This window comes from Aphelocoma coerulescens, chromosome 13 (assembly GCF_041296385.1).
Source record: "Aphelocoma coerulescens isolate FSJ_1873_10779 chromosome 13, UR_Acoe_1.0, whole genome shotgun sequence".
NCBI lineage: Eukaryota > Metazoa > Chordata > Aves > Passeriformes > Corvidae > Aphelocoma > Aphelocoma coerulescens.
The window spans coordinates 8,509,389-8,531,871 of record NC_091027.1 but is presented as its reverse complement, the minus strand read 5'-3'; the positions used below and the strand labels follow the sequence as shown (position 1 = coordinate 8,531,871).

General features: G+C 39.4%; 1 protein-coding gene across 2 annotated transcripts in view; it reads left to right on the top strand.

The window, feature by feature from the left end:
* The window catches only part of SPOCK1 (SPARC (osteonectin), cwcv and kazal like domains proteoglycan 1), a 279,178-nt gene that overhangs the window by 210,475 nt on the left and 46,220 nt on the right, over nucleotides 1-22,483 (top strand). For both annotated transcript variants that reach the window (XM_069029014.1, XM_069029015.1), the window contains one exon: nucleotides 10,219-10,333. In XM_069029014.1, the coding sequence (XP_068885115.1) occupies nucleotides 10,219-10,333 (115 nt within the window). The remainder of the gene's footprint in view (nucleotides 1-10,218; nucleotides 10,334-22,483) is intronic.

Below are 22,483 nucleotides of genomic sequence, written 5' to 3'. Positions count from 1 at the left end.
AACTTATTGTGAACTAGTTAATCTAACAGATCTAATGGAAAGGATGGGATAACTATTCTAGAGAAGAGGACTGACTTCCTGAAATCTGTTATCAGGGAATAAGGTGCTACTTGGGAACAGAAAAACTCAAACTGACTTTTACCTCTCACTTGTAAAGACAAAGTTTGGTTAGAAAAGGACTTGAAAACCAACCATACATGCTGGAAAAACTGATGTTTCCAGTTTTGCAGAGGGAGTTCAGGACTTGTTAGTATGTTTGGCCTATGACTGGCAGCACAAGTGAACTCCTGAGTTTGCTGCTTACTGCACCACCACGTTGTCAAACAAGCCAGGGTGCTCTTTTACTGTATCTCCATCCTTTTCCCCCCACCATTTTCTAGAAAAACAGTGCAGTGAGTTCAGAGAAATCATTGCTAGTGCAGGATGTACGAGCTCCAAAGCCCAGAGTACAGCACTTGGTCTGACCCTTGTTCTCTGTCTTTCCTGGAAGCTCCCCAGACCTTTGTCCGCATGGATTATGAGATGTTTCCAGGTACTTCCTCCTTCTCCCAAATAATTTTATAACACAGGCCCTGGGAAGCACAAAACTTTATGACCACAAAATCATAGAATGATTTGGGTTGTAAGGGAATTTAAAGAGCATCTTGTTCTAAACCCCCTTCCATGGATGGGGACACCTCTCACTAGACCAGGTTGCTCAGAGCCGTATCCAACCTGGCCTTGAAAAGTGATGGGCAAAATAACACTCCAGCTGTTATTCAATATTTGTGGAAAGGTTGCTAGAGAAGAAATGGGCGGTGTAGAACAAATTCGAGACTTAATTCAACATGGGAATCAGGTGTAGTAGCAACATTTTCTTTGACTTTGCTTTGTAAACATAGATTCATCAGAGAGAGGGTTGAGTTTATCCTGATGTTACATCAGGACTTATCCTGACTTATCCTGATATTCAGTCCATACAGCCATAAGTGGCTGGAGTCCCATTCCCAGTCACATCCTGTTGGGCATCAGACATCCCAAAAGTAACTGCAAATATAGTACTTTGCAATTCCTGTATGATGGAGAGAGTTGACTGAGAGATTTTTGGGATGCTAAGATACTGCTATCATACCAATTACATAACAGCCTGCAGGGAGCATGCCTACCCTGTATTCTGGTCACCAGCTGCTGCTTTTTGTCCAGGTGTGGACAAATGGATATGGGAATGACTGTGTAGATGGAACATTGCCTCATCTGAAATCCACACTGGTGTAGTCACCTGGTGTGACTGAATTGCTCTGTTTGTAATGTGATTGACTGGGTGGAGACCCTGTGCTGGGGGATCTGAATGTCTTGTGTTGCCTTCCCTCTGCCATATGCAGGTGGTTGTTTAGCTGCTAACGGGAGCATCAGTGTGTGCACAGAGCCACAGATCGTTACCTCTTGATTATGTTCACGTTATCTGATGTGTCGTCTCCATGAGAGAAATTAAATTGCCTTTAGTAATTTGAAGCAAGTAAAAATGACAAATCATCGTTCTCATGTGATCAGTAAATGGCTGCAGAATGAGAATGAGAATGCATCTCAATTACATGGCAAGTATATTTCAAGCAGCATCGATCACTCCAAATCTCCAATTGTTTTTCTGTGATTTTCTTTACTTTTAATCTAAGATAGCTTTGGTCTATTACAGGGAAAAAAAATTATAGCTTTGTTCGACTTTGAATAGTGCTATTAGCTATGAACTCTCAGCTCATGATTATGAGGAGTTACAATAGGGAATAATTTCATAGAGACAAAAGCAGTACAATATAAATCTAGAAATGAAAGGAAACAAATTCAGTCGGAAACTGATTTTTAAAGTCCATGTCTTGAGATATGGCAGACTAGTGCACAGAAAGCAAAAAACTCCCATGTGCAACTAGAAAATTGTCCTCATCAGTGACCTGTCATGCAAATCCTGCAGGGACATCAGAGTAGATATTTAGCAACAGGAAAAGCTTTTCTGACTGAATATAGAATAGGGGAATGGGTGACTGTGCATCATCTCCTCGGACCCTCAACTCCTGCATTTGTGCACAAGGAACCAGCTTGTACAGCCCAAAGTGCAAGCATGACCTTGTGTCATGGGTTAGCAAGCTGAGTCTCAGAAGTGATGTTCTCGCAAAGGGGTGCTTACAGCTTCCCCCCATGACCTGACAGAACCTATCAGTTGGCCAGTTTGAATATGGACAATTCTTTAAGCCACTTAAAGTTGTGACCACCTCTGTGATCCACACTTGAGAACCCCCCCACAGCTCTCTCTCGTTTCCGGCTGGGACAGGTGGCTGCGGGCCCTGTGTGGGGTCCCATGGGCCCAGCCCAGGCCCTGCTCGGGCCAGGCCAGGCCGGGCCACGGCCATCCTGGAGCCGGTGGGCCCTGTTCCACCCACGGAACCCCCCCACAGCCCTGCTGTGGGCAGCCAGAGCGGCTCGGCTCTCCCCCCTCTCCACTGCAATAAGCCACATTCCAGCTGCAAGGCTGAGGTGAGATTAACCCTTTTATTGCTGTGAAGAGCTGAAAACCTGAGGGAAGAGAAAGAGGAGATGCTTAAAGCTGAAATTCTCTTGTGAAGCTATGATATATCAGAGTATCCCGTTGTAATTTCATGAAGATATGGGGGGTGGAGTGTTCAACTCGTAAGCAAAAGCACCTGCGCTGAGATAGGCAGATGCTGAAGCAGCTGTAATTTCATGAGAAGCTTGGACAGGGAGAGATGGACCAGATGAGGACTTTTGCTCCAAATGGGAAAGGAGAAAACCTCAGTTCCTAGAGATGCTCCCAGAGATAGTCCTAAAGATGAAGATGAGGAGGACCCTTTGCTCCCAGGGAAGGAGAAGAGCCTCTGTTCTTAGAGATGAAATGCTCCCAGAGTTGGGTGAAGAGAACTTTTGTTCCTGAATGGCTCAACCTTAAAATTGTACCCCAAAAACCTTCAAGAGTGGACCCTCGAAAGCAGTTGCGGGAAAAGCTGCAAGTCGGGGGAAGGGACTCCCATGTGAGCAGAGAGACTCCTCTTCCTAAATGGACTGAACAATATTTGGAAGTGGGCGGCTGTCTCGGTGTGATAATGTTTTCATAGCACGAGCAAGAAGAGACTTCTCTTCCTAAATGGACTGAACAAGGTTATTGTGGAAGTGGTAAACAGACTGAACATCTGAAGGGTTGTCTTTTTACATTGTCAGTGGGAGAAGGGAAGAAGGTGGGGGGAGGAGGAGAGTTCTGAAGGTGATACAATTTTTTTTTCCCCTCTTTTAGGTCTGTTAATAAACTTCTTTATATTCTTTCACATTTGGTGCCTGCTTTGCGTTTCCCCTAATTCTTATCTCACAGAAGATTAACAGTAATGAGTATTTTGGACCAAACCACTACACCTTGGTACTCAAAAATGGTCACCAAAATCAAAGTACCATAGCCTTTGCATGGTATGTAACAGGAGGAGGATGGGAGGAAAGCAGGGTGGTTTGCAGATTTAAGCCAGGCTGGTGCTTTGAGTTAAATCTCAGTCAGAAGGGAGGATGGATGTCTTATTTTGACTCAAAAATTCACAGGGACAGAAGTGCTTTGTCTTCATTTCCCATTTAACTTGTCTTGGTCTCATTAGCCAGTGAAGGAGAACTTGAAATCAGCATTGCACAAATGTTTCAACTTATGAATTGACTCTTCTGTGTCAAGTTCCAGCCCTGTTTGGTCTGTACTTCTCCAATAAGGACCCAAATTTCTTACAAGGTGATAAACCAGCTGAGATATGCCCACACACACCCCTTGACCTAGGTGTTTCCAGAATAGGCATCTAAATTACTTGTAAAAACAAATTCAATTTCTTTATGATGCAGTAGATTTTGGTGCCTGGAACTATTTTCTTGCTTGTTCACATAATGGGAACCATTTGTTTTCATTGTCACCTTGCATTAATAAATGGTCCCTTGAATGTCCTTCACCTCCACATCCAGTGTTGTGACCTTGAATGCTGTATCGTCTAGCTCATGCAATGAACTGCATTTTTTTAAATTTCCTGCTTCACACTGAACTGATTGCCAGTTGTTTCTCGGGGCAATGTATTTTGTATTAAAACAGAATTTTGTACTTCAGTGCTCTGTCCAGAAGTCCCCAAATTAGCTGATTCTGCTCTGTCTGTAAGAGCAGTTTGCAGCAACATGAGTACAAGATCATTTGCTTGGTTTGCAGCCCTGCCAGTCAAACACTGAGATGGTTCAACATGCCTACAAGCAGTCATCCTACTAACTCTTCAGCTATCAGTCAGTTTGGAAAAGAGCTCTTTTTTTTTTTTTTTTTTAATGAACTCGATTTACCTCATGAATTATTTATTGTTTTATTTCTTTCTTTATTTATTAACTCATGGAGTCTGCTTAGGAGCTGAGCTGGCCCTCTATGGAGGAATCAAGCTCTGTTTTCTAAAATCACTTTTTATCTTTAGCTGATGAAAAGAAGGAGCTCCTTCTGTTCTCTTCCTCCTGAGAAGTTGAAGCCTATTTTTAGAGAGGTGTGTACAGTTCTAATAATCATGCAGAGGCACAAAATATGCAATTAATGCCATTCTGAATGGCATGATTGCTACCAATTGCAACTCAGCTTGTTCTTTTCTGAAGCCTAAGAACCAATTGTTTCTTCTTGGTAGATGAACCTTCTGACTCCCCTGTTGCTCTGGAGATAGTACTTGGTTGTTTAAACATATGCTGTAATAGTGAAAAACATGTAACTTTGTATTTTATATGGCTGGGATCTAACAAAAAAAGCAGCTAAAAAGTTTTAAATGAGAAAAAAAGAATATCATTATATTTTAAAATCTTAAAACTGGGAATCCTAATCTTAAGGATCTGAGCCATGTGCTTAGAGCACTTGCAGTTGCTGATATGACCTCCTGACTTATCCTGATATTTGAAGATTGCTGGGGTCTCATGCTTTCCTTCTGTTCCCTGGTAATTTTACCTGGAGGGCAAAGTCCTGCAGCTCTCCCACCTGGGTCTCTCTCTCCTTGAGCCTCCACCTGGAAGGTGTTCTCTTTTTCTAGCAGATTATGAACCACCAGCCTGCCAGCTGAGTGTGCAGTGAGAGACATTCTCAAATATTTGTTGTTTACCTGAGATATAATAAGGTCCCTTCATGTCACTCCTTGCAGAGAGGGGATTTTCTGAGCCCATCAGCTATAACATCTGCTTCAAAGCTAGAGCTAGCACACGTTTTAGAAAAGCTTTAATATGTATTTACACAATAGATTGGTTGTGTTAATTAGAGTTTATCCTACCACTGGTATGCATGCGTAACTGCCATTAATATCAACACCAACTATGTATTCTCATAAGGAGAACAGAGCTCCTAATTAGAGCTCCAGGATTTTAGGATATCTTTGTACAGCTCTTATTGCAAAGATTAAGACCATGTGCTCGCCTGGTAGCTATTTTAATAGGGAAAAAAATGGTGGGTTTTTATTATAATTATTTTTTTCCCTCAAGTTCCCTTTTATTTTTATGGCAATAGCATACCCACTGCCATCGTGGAGCAGTGCATGTGCAGGGCAGGAGGCCTGGCAGTGGGGAGCTTTACTCTGTGAGCAGAAGGGTATCCAGAGAAATGAGATGACTACACCAGCTACCAACAGTGCTAGTCTGGCCGTGGAATAGCCACTAATGCCAACAGAAGCCTGCTCAAGTGGTCAGTCCTGGGGACAGAGCTTGGCCCGTATTTTTAGTGCCCACCCTGGGGTGCTGTGTCCCAGGGCAGCCTTTCTCCTCGCTAACACCCAGGACAGAGGGGGCTCTGGTTTGCAGAGCAGCAAAGCGGCAGCAGAACCCATGGCGGGGAGAGGAGGTGCTAAAGGACTACACAACCCTGTCACACAGTCCAGAATCTGAGATTCACCTCACAATGTCACATTAGTGTCTGTTTTTTAATGAACATGAATTTATGTCGTTGACTGCTGTCTCTCAATCCTTATTTCAGGATTTTCAGGTTTTCAGAGCCTGAAAAGTTTGGAGCATTCCCATTAAAACTTAATGTATGTGTTCAGAAGGATGCAATGGGAGTGCACCATCTGACATTTCTTTTGGGATTTGTAGAAAAGATACTGAATCTTTTTTTGGTGTGACAAGTTTTAAAAAAATCCATACTTGATCTGAGTGTGTTCCAAATGCAATATTTTTTTTCCATCTGATGAAAACTGGAAGCAGAGGCTTATAAAGAAAATAGTGATAAGAGTCCCAGCTAAGGAAGCAATGGCAAGCACTGCTGTAAAGCTTGTAAACAAACAACCCCTCTCAAAGGGGTGTCTGAATTCCAATGGATTCTAATTATCTGCTAAGACAGATATGTTGGAGACACTATTGATATCAAGAAACTCTGGACTAAAAATATATACATGCTATAATTTTAGGAAATTTTAGCTTCTGCCTGTGGCAGCTGCTGGGTAAAAGATAAGGTAGAAAATAATGAGCTTTTGTTATTTGTATGTGTAGTTTTGAAGACACATATTGTGAGTGAACAAAAGATGCACCATAAAACAAGCACTGCACTGAAATCATTCTTGGTGAAAATGTAAAAAGCTGTAGGGTGCTAAAAATGCGGTGTCTTCCAGGCAAGGGCACTGTTCAACAACAGGGGTTTAGAGCCACTGCCGTTAATATGATGTAACATCTCAGGAGTTTAACACTTAATTAGTATACTATAAAATTTAACCTCCTGTTTCAGTGTTCACTCTTTCTCAAGCGAGACTTCATGTTTATCTTTGTCATGTATATTGTCTGCTAATTCCTACATACCCTCCTGTTTAATTCCCATTAAATTAATGATAGAAGGGACAGAAGTTTGGAACCTAATACTTTCTCCTTTATTAGCGTGACTACAAGAAATTTTCATTTATAGATTTTGAATCATGAATCAATCAGGAGCTGGTCTTTGATGATCCTTGTGAGTTCCTTCCACTTCAGGATACTCTCTGATTTGTTGCACTAAGACCAAACAGGGGTCTCAGAGAGCCTCCCCTGAGGGATCCCTGGATAAAGAGTGTTCTCTCCTCACCCCCTTCCCCAGAGTTTGTTTTGGAGGCTGTGAGGTTGCCCAGGGTACTGTGAGCGCTCTGTCTGTCCTCTCTGTGCCCTATGAACAGGAGCAATGCTGGCCACACAGGATGTCCCAGGCCCCCTGAGGCACCTGCAATTTCATCTCAATTGCACCTGCTTTGCCACTGAAAGGTGCTACCAGGGCTAGGATGTGCTGCTGTACCTGTCTGGATTTTAAGCAAATCCATGAGTTGTTTGTGTCAGGATGCAAAGCTCTTCACGGCATTAATGCACTGGGCTGTACCAAGCTGTCCATGAAAGCATTCATTAGTCAAATATACACCCTCGCAGGAAAGATCACAGTAACTTATTCGACAAGATTACTTACTTGCAGGTTAGATCAAAACCTGGCTGCCAGAAGTTGAAAGCCAGTATAAAGGCAGAGATACGCTGTTTTATTATATCATTAAAAAAAAAATCTAGATTCTCCTCTAGCAGGGACTGGAGGCTGAAGACTAACAGACAAGAATAAAATAGCTAGGAATAAATTTTATGTAGCTATTTTCTTTCTCCCTCAAATGTGAATGCTTATGCAAAACACACTGCTGTAGATTCACTGACAATAAAGAGGGAATCATTATACGAGTAGTGGATTCTCAGGGGAACACTTTAACCAAAACACACTCTGCAGTAATTTCCCACATCTTAGTTGAATAAATTAATTTATGAATTTTCCATGAATATGTTCAACCATTTCTCCCCTCATATATTTTATTGATCTCCATATACATTTAGCAACAAATAACAGAGCTGCTTTTCCATTTGCAGTAAAAGAGTTTAGAGATGTTTATGTGGGCCTTGGGGTTCAGAGTAAACAAATGCAGTTCACACACCAGGGAGGCTGCAGAAAAATACAAAGCTTGCAAGACCCAGGGAGCTCTACTAGAGCAGCTCAGCAGAGAGTCGAGGCATATCCAATCATATCACTGGAAAAATGAGTCCCCTGAAAGGAGAGGGACCAGCCCCAAACTGCAAGGAGCTTTGTGACTCATCTCTGCAAAATGTATAATGACCCTTTGGTGTGAAAGACTGAGAGTTTTTCCAAGTACTGTGTATCATTCTATTGTCCATGGTCTGGAGAAAGCCAGCAGGCTCCTTATAGGCTGTAGATCCAGTGGCAGAATAATCCAAAAAGTCATTATTGCTCCACAAGACATCCTCTGTGGCCGCTCTGCCTCTGAATATCACTTAGCGAGGCTTAGGCAAAGTCATTAAATCCAAAGTTGAGCTACTCGTGTAGGTTATTATAGTGAGTAAGCACACCATCACATGGAAAGTAAGATATCTCCATGTTTTCCTTTAGGGAAGGAATGAAGAGTTACATACAATGGTGAGGTGTTGAAAAGTAATTAGTATAACCCTAAATTAATATTTAAAATGATGGAGTTCTTTAATCTTCATCCCTCAACACCAAACATCCCAAACAAGCATGGTGAGAATATAATGTGGTTAATCATGGGTGTAAACTTACTCACATGTGACTGCAGCATTGTGATCTTCAGGCTGGCTCTCCTCCTTGCCCTCACATAATACAACCCTTCTAAGGAACCCTTTCTTTTTTGGTTTATGTTTACCTTTTTGGTTGTCATTTTTATCAATTGTATGGAAAGCTGAGGAAAAACTTGTCTTGCTGTTTGTAAGTATAAAGCTCTTTCTTTTTTAACTGCACGTAATAACGGGCTTGAAATAGGCTGTACCATCTTAAAGGTTGGTATTTGAAGTATAATTGCTAATGCTTAGATACATAATTTACATTTATTATGCATAATAAAATATGTAAGTAATTGATGTTCTGTAAGGGATTAAATTTTCAACTCCAGCTGCAGCAAGAAGATTTATGCCTGTGTTCTCAATAACACATTGACTATCAGAATCTGCTGCAGAAAGTCATTGCCTTCAGGACTGCACTCAGTGTTCTCCTTCCTCCTGTTTTCCTTTCCTTCTGATGTTCTCTCTCGTGTCTTTGTGCTCTGTGCAAAGTGTATTTGTGGAGCAAACAGTTGAAAAATAAGTACATATATTCCTTCAGTCTTGCAAGAAATCAGTATAAAATGCAAGCTAAGCTTGCACACGTTCATGTGTGGCCATACATTTTCTAAGTGAGAAGGGCAGGACATCACAGAGAGCACAGAATCACCCTGGTGCATTGAAGTTGAGAATGGCGGGGGGATAATGTCAGCAGGGTGGGATGTAGGCACAGCATAATGGACTCCTGCTGCTAGATTAAAGCCTGGGCAAAGATGAGCCCTTTTAACAAAAACAAACGCAGGCAAAGCCAAGATATTTGCAGTACTTTCAAAGCAAGAGGGGTTTATCTTGTAACAACATCCTTCTCTGTTCTCTTGGCTTCCACTGTACCAGAATTACAGGGGCTGATGCTGTGGGTTTCAGCAGTGGCTGTTGCTCAGTGAGCTCCAGTTGCCCACTGCATCCTCCATGGTAACACCATGGACTCAGGCTCTGTGTCCTTCAGCTGTGTCAAAATACATTGTGTCCCACTGTGTAAACATGTTGGCCTGCTTTTAAATGAATCATATAATTAATTATTACTAAAACTCAGATCAAAGGGATTTTACAGCCCAGCATTTCCATTTTCCCTGGCAGGGGGCAATCCCTGCAGGAAGGAGGGCCAGCCTGGGCACCACAGGCAATGGTCCCCTGTGTATCAAAAGCCCTTGGATTCTGGTCTGGTAAAAGCAGTGCTTGAATAAGACAAAAAATGGATCTGAATTTGGTTCATTAGGTATCAAGCCAAAGAGAACATTTGTGTTTCTGCTGCCCTGTGCTGTTTTCTTTCACTTCATTTATTACTACGTGAGTCCAGTCTCCAGCCACTGGTGCTGCTGGGCACAGAACGGGGAAATAACCACAGGGCAGTCACTGAAGGGACTGCAACTACACAGGCACAAAGCTCTTGGAGGAAAGTCAGAACTAAAATGTATGTAATGCAAACAGCAAAGGCTAGGAATAGTCAGTGTTATGTTATAAAAGTATTTTCAATAGAGACTGAAGTTTTGCAATCTATCCAATGACATTACTGATAACAAAATTTCTCATTTAATCCAAAGCTGCTATTTTATATCTTGTCCTAATTAGTATTCTTGCTCTTTTTTATGCTTCTAGTGCAAGATGGAGTTTCATGCATGTACTTCTGGCAAAACCATCACAGCTCGATGTGAAGGTCCCTGTCCCTGCCTTCCAGGACCTGACAGTTTAAAACACAAGATAGAGAAGACTGGTAAGTTGAGCTGTTAATGAAATCTTGGCAGATTAATTGGCTTCTACTATGTTCTTAGAAAAATGTAAGAAAGACTTTTCTTAACTGGTGTATTTTCTGTGTAAGGCTTTCTGAGAAAGAGGTAAGGTACAACTAATCATTTTCTAAGCAGGTGGTGCTTTCAAACACATTATTTGCTGCAAAACTAACTCCTATTTGAGAGAGTCTCATAGGAAAACTAAATTCTGGCTAATGATCCTCAATTTTAAGTGCAAATATTTCAAATGGAAATATTGAAGAATTGTAAAAGAAGGTAGAAATGAAAAAATACTACTTGATGGCTCATTATTTTGTGAGTTAAAAAGAGCAGTAGACTGTGTGTTAACTAAAAAGTGATTTTAAGCCACACATATTACATGGGATCTGAATTACCATTTTAATTTTTATTGTTATTAATGTCACCATTAGAAGTCAAATATACATTAAATAGACATATGTATCTGTGTTCATGTATAAATCTGTTTCAATAACAAAGTCATTGCAAATGATGCTGTATCAAACTGAAGGTTGGAGTCTCAGCACAAATGGCCTTTTTCCCTGCCAGCTCTCTGGTGAGTTCTCTCTATAGGTCTGAAAGCCTGGTGAACTAATTCACTCCCCCAGGTCTTTTCCAAGGAAGCAAGCACAAGCTGTCTCAGAGTGACCTCATCCAAAGGGAATTAGTTCTATCAGAAGAGACTGACTAAAAGCAGAACTCCAGCAGCAGAAGGGGAAATGTCACAGCCAGGTTCTAAGAGTTTCCTCCCTGCCATGAGGAAAGCCTTTGGGAAGGAAGAAGTTTGTTTCCTGTGGCTGTGTTTTCCTGGTATGAGTGCAGATGTTTGGTGAGCTGGCACAGTGAGCATGAGCCTGGGTTTAGGCCTGGTTTTGAGTCTGGTGGTGTCCTCTCTCTCAGGAGTGCTGAAAGTTTTAACTCGCTGGCTGCTGCTGGGCTCCTGCCTGTATTGGGAGCTCACAAAGGCAAAGTGGTGACTTAGGCAGGGTTTGCTCTGGCAGGTTAAGCAGTGAAATGTGTTTATTTGTCTTGCGTATCACATGGAGTATAACAAACAGGAAGCTTTAACACTGGTCTGTTGGACCCCAAATATATGTGAACCTCTCTTCACTCTTTCTCCTCCCCACTGTGGACATGTTCTACCAGTAGCAGGCACAGAAACAGGGAAGAAATGTTTAAATAACATTTCTTCTTCAGATTAGCTCAGGCCCTGTCACCTCAGCTGAAAACACTGATGATCCTGCTGGTGGTTCTCCCTGCACACATTGTATACTCTAGCACAGCACCAGTGTTCACATTAGGCCTCCATGTACTTTCTAGAACAAATGTTACTCCAGCCTACATTTTGAAAATTCAGGTTTCATATAATTTTTTGAAAATTGCAAGCATTTTTCTGCTCAGTTCTCAAACTTTGAGCAAGTGTTGTAGATGGCAATGTTCTGAAGTTGATATATAACTGTAGTATCGCTTTGTGTGGCTTGAATCTTTTGGTTACAGAATGCCCACTGATAAATTGCCTTATTCATATTTTCTATTTCTTTTAGCCCTTATCAGGCTACAAGAAATATTTCTTTTTCTCTGCCCTTTCTATTTCTTTGCCCTTATCAGAAAGAGTATCAGATTAATAAATCTTCAGTGACATTTCAAGCTTACAATTTCATTCACACAAGAGAAAAAAGATTCTAATAACCCTTATCTTGATAAATGCAATTTGACAGGGTATATGTATTCTGAAACCCAGGCTTTTGTTTTGCTTGACTCAAAACTTTAACTCCAGCCAACAAAGCATTTATTTAATTAATTGGGTGATCTGCAGAGCAACTTTCCTGAAGGTTTTTTTAAGAAGCCAAACTTGAACTAGCAATGCTCATGCCATGACAAGGTGTCACGGATATTACTATTACTATTACTATTACTATTACTATTACTATTACTATTACTATTACTATTACTATTATTATTTTTATGTGCTGAAATGTCCACAGAAGGATTTGGAATTGAAAATCCAATAATCAATAGCAAAGGTGCTTTATAACTTGCTTTTCTACTGGATCTCTGAATGTGCCAGTAACATTCCAGTTAAAGACTTCTTTTATCTTCCTCAGTCTCCTTTCTTCAGACATTGTCTCTTCAATTGACCCACTGAGTGCAATGGAGTCTCAAACTGAATATTTTAGAGTCTGTCAGTCTTCTAACAAAGTGCTCCCAGGAGTTTCCATGAGAAAACATGAGTAAATTCTACATACCAGCATAAATTTTAAGCAGGTGCAATTTAGCAGTATCTGAAGAGGGATTTGGAATTGTGTGTGTCTGCCCTTTGCAGCCTGGGGCCCAGCCAGCTTTCCTTAGTGTATGAGAAAATGATGAATTCTAGTTGCTGACCACAAAAAAATTTCCATAGTGCACTGCTGCCTTTTGTAAGATTCCTTTTTTTGCTGAACAAGTAGTGTCAGCTGGCTTTGGAGAAATAAGCCCTGACCAGCCCCTTAAGATGACATGGCAGTGCTGGGTTCACGGCTGGATTCAGTGATCTGAAAGGTCCAACCGAAATGATCTGATGATCCTGTGGGTGAGATGGGTAAGTCCATTCCTTGGCAGAGCATGGGAGACTCCCAAAACTTGGTCATGACAGCAGTTCAGTGATCTCCTCTTCATCAGATCCCCAGATCTCTGATTTGGGAGCTTCTGACTAGAATGTTAGTTATGTGGTATCTTAGTGTTTTCTCTAGGGTTCACACAAAATTATTTTATTTCCTCATATGCTTCAACCATATCATTAATATTGCTGAATTAGCTGAAAAATCAGTAGTTTGATTTCTCACATAAAAATTCACTTGAAAAAACTGTGCAGACCTTTGGGACTCATTTTGGCTTCTTATTTAGTTGCCAGGTTTGTGAAGTGTAATGTAAGTAGAAAATGATAGAGAGATAAACCTCATGCCTTATACAGACATGCCAGTGGAAAAATACTAAGGAGAATAACAGTGATGCAAATGCTTCCAGCAAAATGGAAATGCAGCTCTTCGAGCTCACACTTCAACGTTGTTATGCCTATTATACAACAAGGTTAAGCATACGTGGTTGTGAACTTCCAGTTTGAAGACAGTTTGCATTAATCTTTACATATGCATTCAATCATATTCAAATATTATTCCATGATAAATTACTTTCCAAAATTAAAATTTTAAAGGAACATTTAATTTCCAAAGTACTGTAATTCTAAATGTCATAACCTTTTTTTTATATGCTTGTGAATAAAATTGGCAGCAGCATCAAAGAAAAGCAATCTAAGTATATGTGCTCAGAGGTGACAATGGACTGCAATGTCTGAGTCCTGTTCCTTCCTCCTCCCTGAGCTCTTTCAAAAACATCCCAGCTTTCAGGATGAAAATGAAGATTAATAATCATGTTAAAAATTGGAATTCCTTTCACAGTGCTAACTGCTACTGTGGAGACATTAATAACATAGCATGAATGCAAGCAAAAGAAAACCACACCAGAATTATTACCTTTAATGGCAAATAACAACAATAAAATCTTTCTACCATAAGGTTAAATCTTTGAAGAGATGGCAGGATCATGTTCTTCGTTTTCTTAAATGGAATTTTGATTCAGAGTCTGAGAGGTAGAACACAGGTCTCTGTGAAGGTACTAATGGAAGATTTTGGAAAAGAACACAAGCCCTAATGCTTTTACTCTTTGCTGTTTTAGGCCCATTTAGATTCCTTTGATTTATCAAAACACTTGATGTGCTTCATAATTCACAGCAGTATCCCAGCTTTACAATATGCTTCCATGATAGCTGCTGATTTTCAGCTCGGCTACTCAGAGACAGAGGTTGAGCTGTAAACTGCCCTGAGGTTAGCTGCCCTTCCAGAGTGTGCGTGCCCTTTGATTTAATACTATAAAATGAATAAGGCTATAATTTCAACAGAAGAAAAGGACTAGAAAGTGTCTCTAAGTGACAAAAATTATTTAAGGAACAGAATCTTGTCTGCTGATGGTTTTCAGGTACCTCTTTGCAATAGGAAGTAGTCCTCATCAAGTATGACGTATTTTTAGACCAAATGAAGCTTCCAAAAAACCCACCATAAATAACTTCAGATAAGAGACAAATGGTTTCAGTTCTTCAGAACCTCCTGGCAAAGGGAGAGAATCTTGCCTTGAATCCCCTGTTCATTCTATCAAAACACCAACACGGTGCAATGACTGGGGTGTCTGTCGTGGTGGCAATAATGTGGTTCTGTCAACTTCCCCTGTTGCTCTGTGACTCCTGTTTGGTCTGTATTAGTGGTGTAGGTGCTCAGGAAGGATGGTAAATGTTTAACAACATGTCAAGGGCTCTTTCTGACTGTACTCTTTCTGTGCTTTCTAAGTTAAGTGCTGTTACCCCCAATACACCAGGCTTCATTTGTTGCCATCGGGGTTGCAGAACCACTGGAGCATGAATGGATGCAGTAATTCAAAGCAGGTTTATCCCTGTCTGTGCATTATGTGCTTTTGACCTTGCAGAAATGCCCAAGGCAACTTCTAAGGAAATTCTGTTATCTTCGTAAGGGGACTGTAAGGTCAATAGGCAAAAGCAAATATATTCAAATATGCCAAGTGTTGTTTAGGTTTATAAGGAGAATCAAGGGAACATTTTTAAGTTACAATAATAGGTCTTGGCAAGCTTGATCAAGAATCTACATTGTTTAGGGTATGAATTGTAGCATTTAACTACCAGCCCTATTGGTTGTGATGGATGAGAAGGTCTAATGTTCCTTTCCTGTATAAAATGAGCACTCAGTGCATGAAGTTCATTTGAAGAAATCACTGTCTTGTTTCCCAAATGAGTTGTATCACTTCTTGTGTCTGAATGACTGACAACTAAAAGAATTTACAAGTCTTGAAATCCACTTTCAGCAAATATTTCAGCGTCAAATTGCTATTCACAGGTTTTCATAACTGCAGAGTACATAATTTTAAATTTTATGAAGTATGAGTCATGGACATGGTTGATTTGAAATTGGTGCAGATTTGCCAAGAAATGTTTGCTTTTGTGGCTTTAGTTTTAAAAAAAAAGCTCTTTCTGACACTGAATTTCCAGGCAGATTTTTAAATTATTTACTTGAGTCTCAAACTCTGGGAATGATAAAACAAAAGCATTCCAAAATTAAGGTCACCCAAGGTTTCAAAGCTTTAGTATATCTCATGAAAACTAGGTGGGTTCCTCTGGACTTCATCAGTAAATAGGAGGCTTATTAGCTCTAAACCATGTAGGATCTGATATTTTTGCTACAAAATTTTCTGTGTGAATACTGCAATTCAGTTTTAATTTGTTACATGATTAAATGAACGTACCCAAGTAAATCTGTGTTATGTGGTTTCTGTAAATAATAATTACTATTATCAATACAATTATTTTGCCTGCAAGCTTTCACACCAGCAGATCAGTCTTTATTCCTTTCCCCAAAGCATAAAAGATTAACTTTTTTCGCTTCTGCAAGATACTGTTTGTGAGTAGTGAAGTGACTGCACCCAATTAATATTTGATTAAAAGAAAGTCAGGAAGCAGGCAAGAACAGATATTTCTGCTCTCCATGGATGGCAGTTGGTGTCACCCCCTCCTCTTGGAAGCAAAAGCCGATAGCTCCAAGACTGAGGCAGCAAAATCAAGCTCTTGCCATAGTCAGAAGAAAAGCGATGGTGGCTGGGGGGTGTTTTGTTTGCTGCTTCACCTCACATGAATCTTCTTTTTCTGCATTGGACAAAAGCAAGAGCTGATGGGAGAAAGGCCAGTTGTCGAATTCATGTAGTGTTTTTCCTGTTCCCAAATACAACTGACTTGGACTGTATAATTAGACAACACATAATGTGAATTGTAAACTTTATAATTGAATAAACAAGTCTAAATTTCTCTGGCACCTGTATATGAGGACCATATTTTAGGATGTAGGTGCAAACAGCCATAATGGTATGATTTAAGAGCTCGAAGCTCTGCAAAGAAGGAATACAGAGAGATTTCAAACATCGTATCTAAAACCACTTTTCAGCTTGAGCAAATACTATTGAATTTTTCACCACCATTCAATATGCCCATACTGAGGTTCTGAATTATGTCTACAAAGTATTTATACAATGGAAATGAAATGCATATTTTCAGGTTGCTTTATTTTCCATTATAATTGTGTTGTAAAGGAAAATCAGCCCAAAAAACTTGGTTAGGTCTGAGAGTAAATTCAGATTTGGATCTGTGATACCTCAATGCTTTTTTTACCAAAGAGTATGAATTAAAATATTTTTTGTTCTTTCAACAATTATGCACAGAAAGCACTCAGGTGCCTATGTGAAGCCTGCTTTGACATGCACTTGAAAAGGAGACAGAATTGTCCCCTGTAGAAATGTTGTGTTTTGATCTGACTCCAAGGTTTTGGAACTCGGCACAGAAGCATTGATTACGGCAGGCCCCAGACAGATAACAAGTTAGGGACGATACCATCCATTGACTATCTGTCACTTTTTTGGCATGATCTTCTATGGATTTGATCAAATTACAGCAGGCTCCAAAATACAGCAGACAACATCTGCTTTAGAGGCAGCAGTCACAGAAAGGAGGAGCAGGCACTCAGAGCGTGTTGTTCACTTTGCTGCTTTCAGGTGCTTGCTGAAAGGACACTGACTATAGTGGCAACATCCCTGCCAGCAGGATATGCCCTTTTGGTAAATGCATGTCTTTAACAAGCTAACATGGCAAGAGAATAACGTTGAGCCAAAATTTCTGACATAATTTTCGAGGTCGAACCAGGACATGAGATACAATTCCTCATCATCACTAAATAAAGACTAATCCCAGAAGGCAGCGGGAGACAGGAACTGCATAAAAATAACTGTGTTGTGGTGTAATTATCTTTAAAACAGTAGGATATTCTTTTCAATCTTTTTGAAATCTTTTGAAAGAGAACTTTTAAGGCTGTGTTAACTCCCTGACAGCTCTCTGTGGCTGAGTCGAGTCCTTATGTTTTCTCCAGCATTTATAGCTGTATGTTTGCCCAGGCTTAGCAGTAAATACAGGTTTCCCCCCCTTCCCCAGGAGTGGTCACCTGCTAGAATAGAAATAATATTTAAAAAATTGATTTGGTGGGTCTCATCCGTGTAACCAGTAGCTGTGGATTGCTCAGTTCCACATTAAATTCAGTACAGAATCCAAATCTAAACGGGTTGCTGATCCCAAGGGCAGTGTAGACATCGCCTGGATCACTGACCCTGCAAACAACTTTGCACCTGGACACACAAAGGACACAGGATCCCAACGGATTCTGGGATGCATAAACCCACAGAAACAATAAGAGCACACTGAGACAGCTCAATGGTCATTGGTTTCATAAACAGTATTAAACAAAATGTTAAAATGGCTATTGATTTATTTTTTTGGCATAAATAAAAGGTTAGAAAATGACAGACATAGTAAGCACTTCGTGTCAGCAAGTAACAATCATTTTCAGACAAGAAGTAATTTGATTTTGGATTGCCGACAGAAAACTATTGAAGTGGCACACTGTGTTAATAGAAACACCATCTAGTAACAGCAGGTGTTTGTGTGCTGATAATGATAATTAGAGCACTAAAATTTCTCTCATCATAAACAAAGTCAAATAAATAAGACTGGTTCCATATAGTTTTTTCTCATGGATATTGATTTCTGCATTTTTGGGAATATTTCCCTAACATTTACTCCAAGAAAAAGTTTGTGAAATCTTTGGAAACCTGACAGTGAAATAAATTATAGTACATATCACTGTGGAGTTAAGCTAAAACATCCCAGTGTGAGGGGAAAAAAAAAAAGCCCAAACCTTTTCAGTAAAGTACAGGAGCAAATAAGACCTTAGCTATTTCAAATACATCTTTTTCCAGTTTCTTGGTTGTTTGGGTTTTTTTCTTTGATATCTGAAGGACTAAATTCCATCTTTAGTTACTTCAGTATAAATCTGGAATAGTTCCATCAAAAATGTTGAGCCAGTTGCTTTTGGTTGAGATATTCTCAGTCTATAGAGGTATAAATGAGTATAGCCTAGAGATTAATTGATCATTCCAAGAGAGGTTGTAACTTTTTATGCAGCATTGTGGCAAATTAGTTCTTGGTTTTTTCAATTTCTAATTCCTGATTAGCGCAGAAGAAAGGAGATGGTATTTGTGACATCACCACCTCATTCCAAATATATATCCTTGCATATTTTGTAGCTTCCACTGACCCAACAGGGACCTTTCTACATTAATTTTCCTCTGAAGAATTGCATTTTTTTGTAATTCAGTTTAATGGACTGCATGTAAATCAAAAAAATAATGTTATCTGTTTTCTCTAAAGCAGCTGTCTTAGATGTGGACTAGAATGAGAATCTTTACTAAATTACTAAAATCTGAATTATTTGCCTCAAGTCCATCTCTGTCAAACAGGAGTCCAACATCCACACAAAAACACTAAAATGTCCTGCAACACAATAAATAAATAAATATTAGAAAACTTCTGGGCAACCACTGTAGGTCTTTATGCCCCAAATATTGAAATATCCATGTTTAACATTTAGTAATTTTTTCAGACAGAGGGTCAAACTCTGAAGACTTGGGTTGGTCACTCAAAATTGCAGTTTAACCATCCCTGCGGATGTCCTGATGCAGCCTCTCTGGAGCAGTCCTTGGGATTATCTTGGACAGTCAAACCTCAAATTTGGAGCTGAATTATAAATCCTTAGACCCTACACACACAGTCAGACAAGCCTTTATAATATTTCTAATTAATAGTAACATACAGAGTGGCTAAGCTTTTATCTAAGCAATCTGTTTACTCTGTGATGATTTTAGTCTTAACTACATTTCTTTAATACTGTATTCCAATTTCATTAATAATTGTTTAGAAGGCAATTGCTTATGCGGAAACAGTTTCCTTTTCCTTTATGAGAACACACTTTATACAATGGTATCACTCTGTGCTTGGATTTAATAATTTATAGTCTTGGCTTCATCTTATTTGTCTGAAGGTGATTTTACTATCATCATGTCCTGTTTTGCAGTTTGTTTACAAAGATAGTTGAGGTCCAGGTGTTATCAGGCAGAGAGAACGGGCAGAAATTGTCCAAGTTTTAAGTATGGTCTATAGCAACAAGTACTTGTTTATCAGGCAATCTCTGTCAGCAGGAAAAATGAAAACTGGGTAAAATAAAATCATGTCACTGTCATTTCAGACAGCAAGTTGCATGTTACAAATGCCTTATTGATCATTCACAATTGAAATTCATGTTTAAGCTCTCAGTTCTTGAAAAGATTGCAAATGTTCATGGAGACTTTAAGATGCAAAAGAAAAAGCAGAAGGGATACCATCTTTTGAAAAATCCTGGGCATTTTGTTTGAGACCACCAAAATTCGGCTTCATTTGGGACTGTGAAGTGATAACAAAATACACATATCTCTGTCTTTATCATGATTTTCCAGACAGTTGTGGTACATGGTTGTTTATCTCTGTAATAACTCACTGTGAAAAAGCAATGCCCATGTATTTCTCAAGCGTGTTGCATCCTCTGTTAATGTTATACAGTAACATTCAGGTGTGGCTAAAAAAATAGTTATATAAAAAAAGGTGCCTCATTCTGTTTTGTTGTTCTCATGAAGGGATTAATTACCTCCTGCCTGAGCTATGTTTAGTTGAAATGAAACCTGGGAAAACACCAGAAACGATTTTGTCTCCAGAAGTTCCAGTGCCAAGGTACCAGCACGTAGCACATTTCCTGGTAAGAGCTGATGAAAAATACTGAAGTCACAGGGAAGGTTTACAGACCTTGAGTTTTCCAGGCATGAAACCCAGTGTTTGTTTCTAGCTGATCCCATCCAGAAAAGGCAGGATCCTGCAGTTTCAAAGTGCAGTGAGATTGGCCTTTGAAAAAAAAAGCCTTCCCTCATTTGCAGTCCTTTCCTCTGAGCCTGATGGGTGGAGAGGCATTGGAAGAGGCATCTCATATATGAAGCACCTTATCTCTAAATTAGATTATTGGTGGGCAGTGGAGACTTAAGGTGGAGGGAAATTGCCAAAGGCACAAAACTAACCAGTGTTACAAACTAGATAGCATGCTTCCCTTTCATTTCAAATATTGACACTAGCATTCTGGACATTATAAATAAAAAATCTTTTATAGAAATCTTGATATTGTACATTAGAGACTGTTACATGAAGCTTATATATTAATCACTTTCCTCAATTTAGTAAAATCCCATAAGCAAATAAGAAGTTCTGGACAAAAACAACTATATATATATATGCAGATCAGAATTTTTAAAGCACAGGTGGCTTTTACCAGAAAATATAACTTTTAAATGTTTTGATTTTTTTTTTTTTTTAGTTGTATGACAAGTATGCTATATAGTGTATAGAGCAAGTGCATTTGAGAATGCTCTTACCCGAAGGCAATAAATGATTAAAATAGATTTTTCAATAAACAATCAAGTGGAAAGAATTGTTATTTGTTCAGTTTACATTATGTCACGAAGTTGAGTTGTTTGCAAAAAACACGGACAGTATTTCACTTTTCTTTTAAAAAAGTTCCTTTTTGTATTTTCAATTGGATGTCCTTGAGAGCTGGAACAGTAGAAATGGGAAGAAGTTCATTAGCACAAAGTGCATAATTATACACTTGGGGTCTAATAATATTAACATCTTCTTTAATCTAAGTCCTCTTTGGTTAGAAGTGTCTAACTGAGGAAAGGCCTCAATGTGGTAGCTGGTCACAGAATAACTGTGAGCAACTATGATCTGTGAAAAAGACTTACATAAACCTCAGGGATGTCAGGAGAGGCACCTCCAGAAATACTGGCAGTACTTTACAGGGCATTGGTAAGACTTTGTCTGGGGGGGAGTTTTGTATATTCTGATCAGCACTGCTCTATCATAGAAAATTCCAAGATGAAATAGGAGACTGAGTGAGTTTTTCACTGCGTTAGTCTAGAGCTGAGCCATTCCTGTCACAAACTTCTTTGTGCTTGGTACAAAAACCAAGTAAAAAGTCCTATCTCCTAAAAGTTAACTCTACAGCACTATTGAAAAGATGTGCCACAGCTACTTTGGAGAAGCTAAAGGGAGAAAGAAGCCTGGTATAGGTATTTAAATGATAGTATAAATACAGCTTTAAGGCAATTCTTTCAGTATCTATTAAGTGAAAAAAAATGTATTTTTGCACATCATATTTTAGAAATTTTTTTATTATTATTCATATAGTTTAGGGTGTAAAATGAATGAGGAATTTGGGGAAAGGGGAAAGACATCTGCTACTTGTAAGGCATTTTGGAAAGTGAGAGCTCATGGCAGCACTTCACCCTGCCAAGGTTCTTCTGTTTCAAAGGCAACTTTGCAAATGTCTATCCACTCCTACCCAGGCTGATTTTCTCTCTCTTTTCCTCACTCTTTTTTAAGACAGTTCTGTTAAACATCACTGGTTTCTATTTTTTCCTTACCATCCCTAACATAGTAAAGGTGATTGAGGAGTTTCTGTTCATGGGCTGCTGTAATTTCCATATGGTTCTGCAAGGCTGTACAAAGGTGATGTGTTACTGCTGAGTCTTGGGACACGAGGCATTTGGCTACATTCTTGTGACAAAGAATTCATAAAACAGAATTTATGTGGTGCTTTATGGAACCAGCTGATTAACTGCAGCCCTCAATAAAGGAAAGATGCTGTGTGCAATTGAAGTACAGGTATAAAAGAGCTACAATAAAGAAGATGCAAGTGAAAACAATATATTAAGTTTCTGAGAAGCAGATTCATTGGCAGGTCTTTGCATTTCAAAGGAAATTCGGGACCTGCTGATACGTGGTGGTGTTATTTCATGTTGTACGACAGCACTGTTAAGAGCAAGGGTTTGGAAATAAACTCCTCCTGACCTTGGGAAACTGAATTACATTAATGCAGTTTATGTTTTAAGCAAGCCTGGACTTGTGTGTCACACTCCAAGAATTAGTGAAGGCCACAAAGTTGCTCCTGCGTTTAACTTACGATACAAAGAGATTATTTTCTTTTCTTATGGCAAAATGCTACCAGGTTCCAAACACGTTTCTGTTTGCTTGGGCATAATTTTTATCAGCATATGTCACAAGA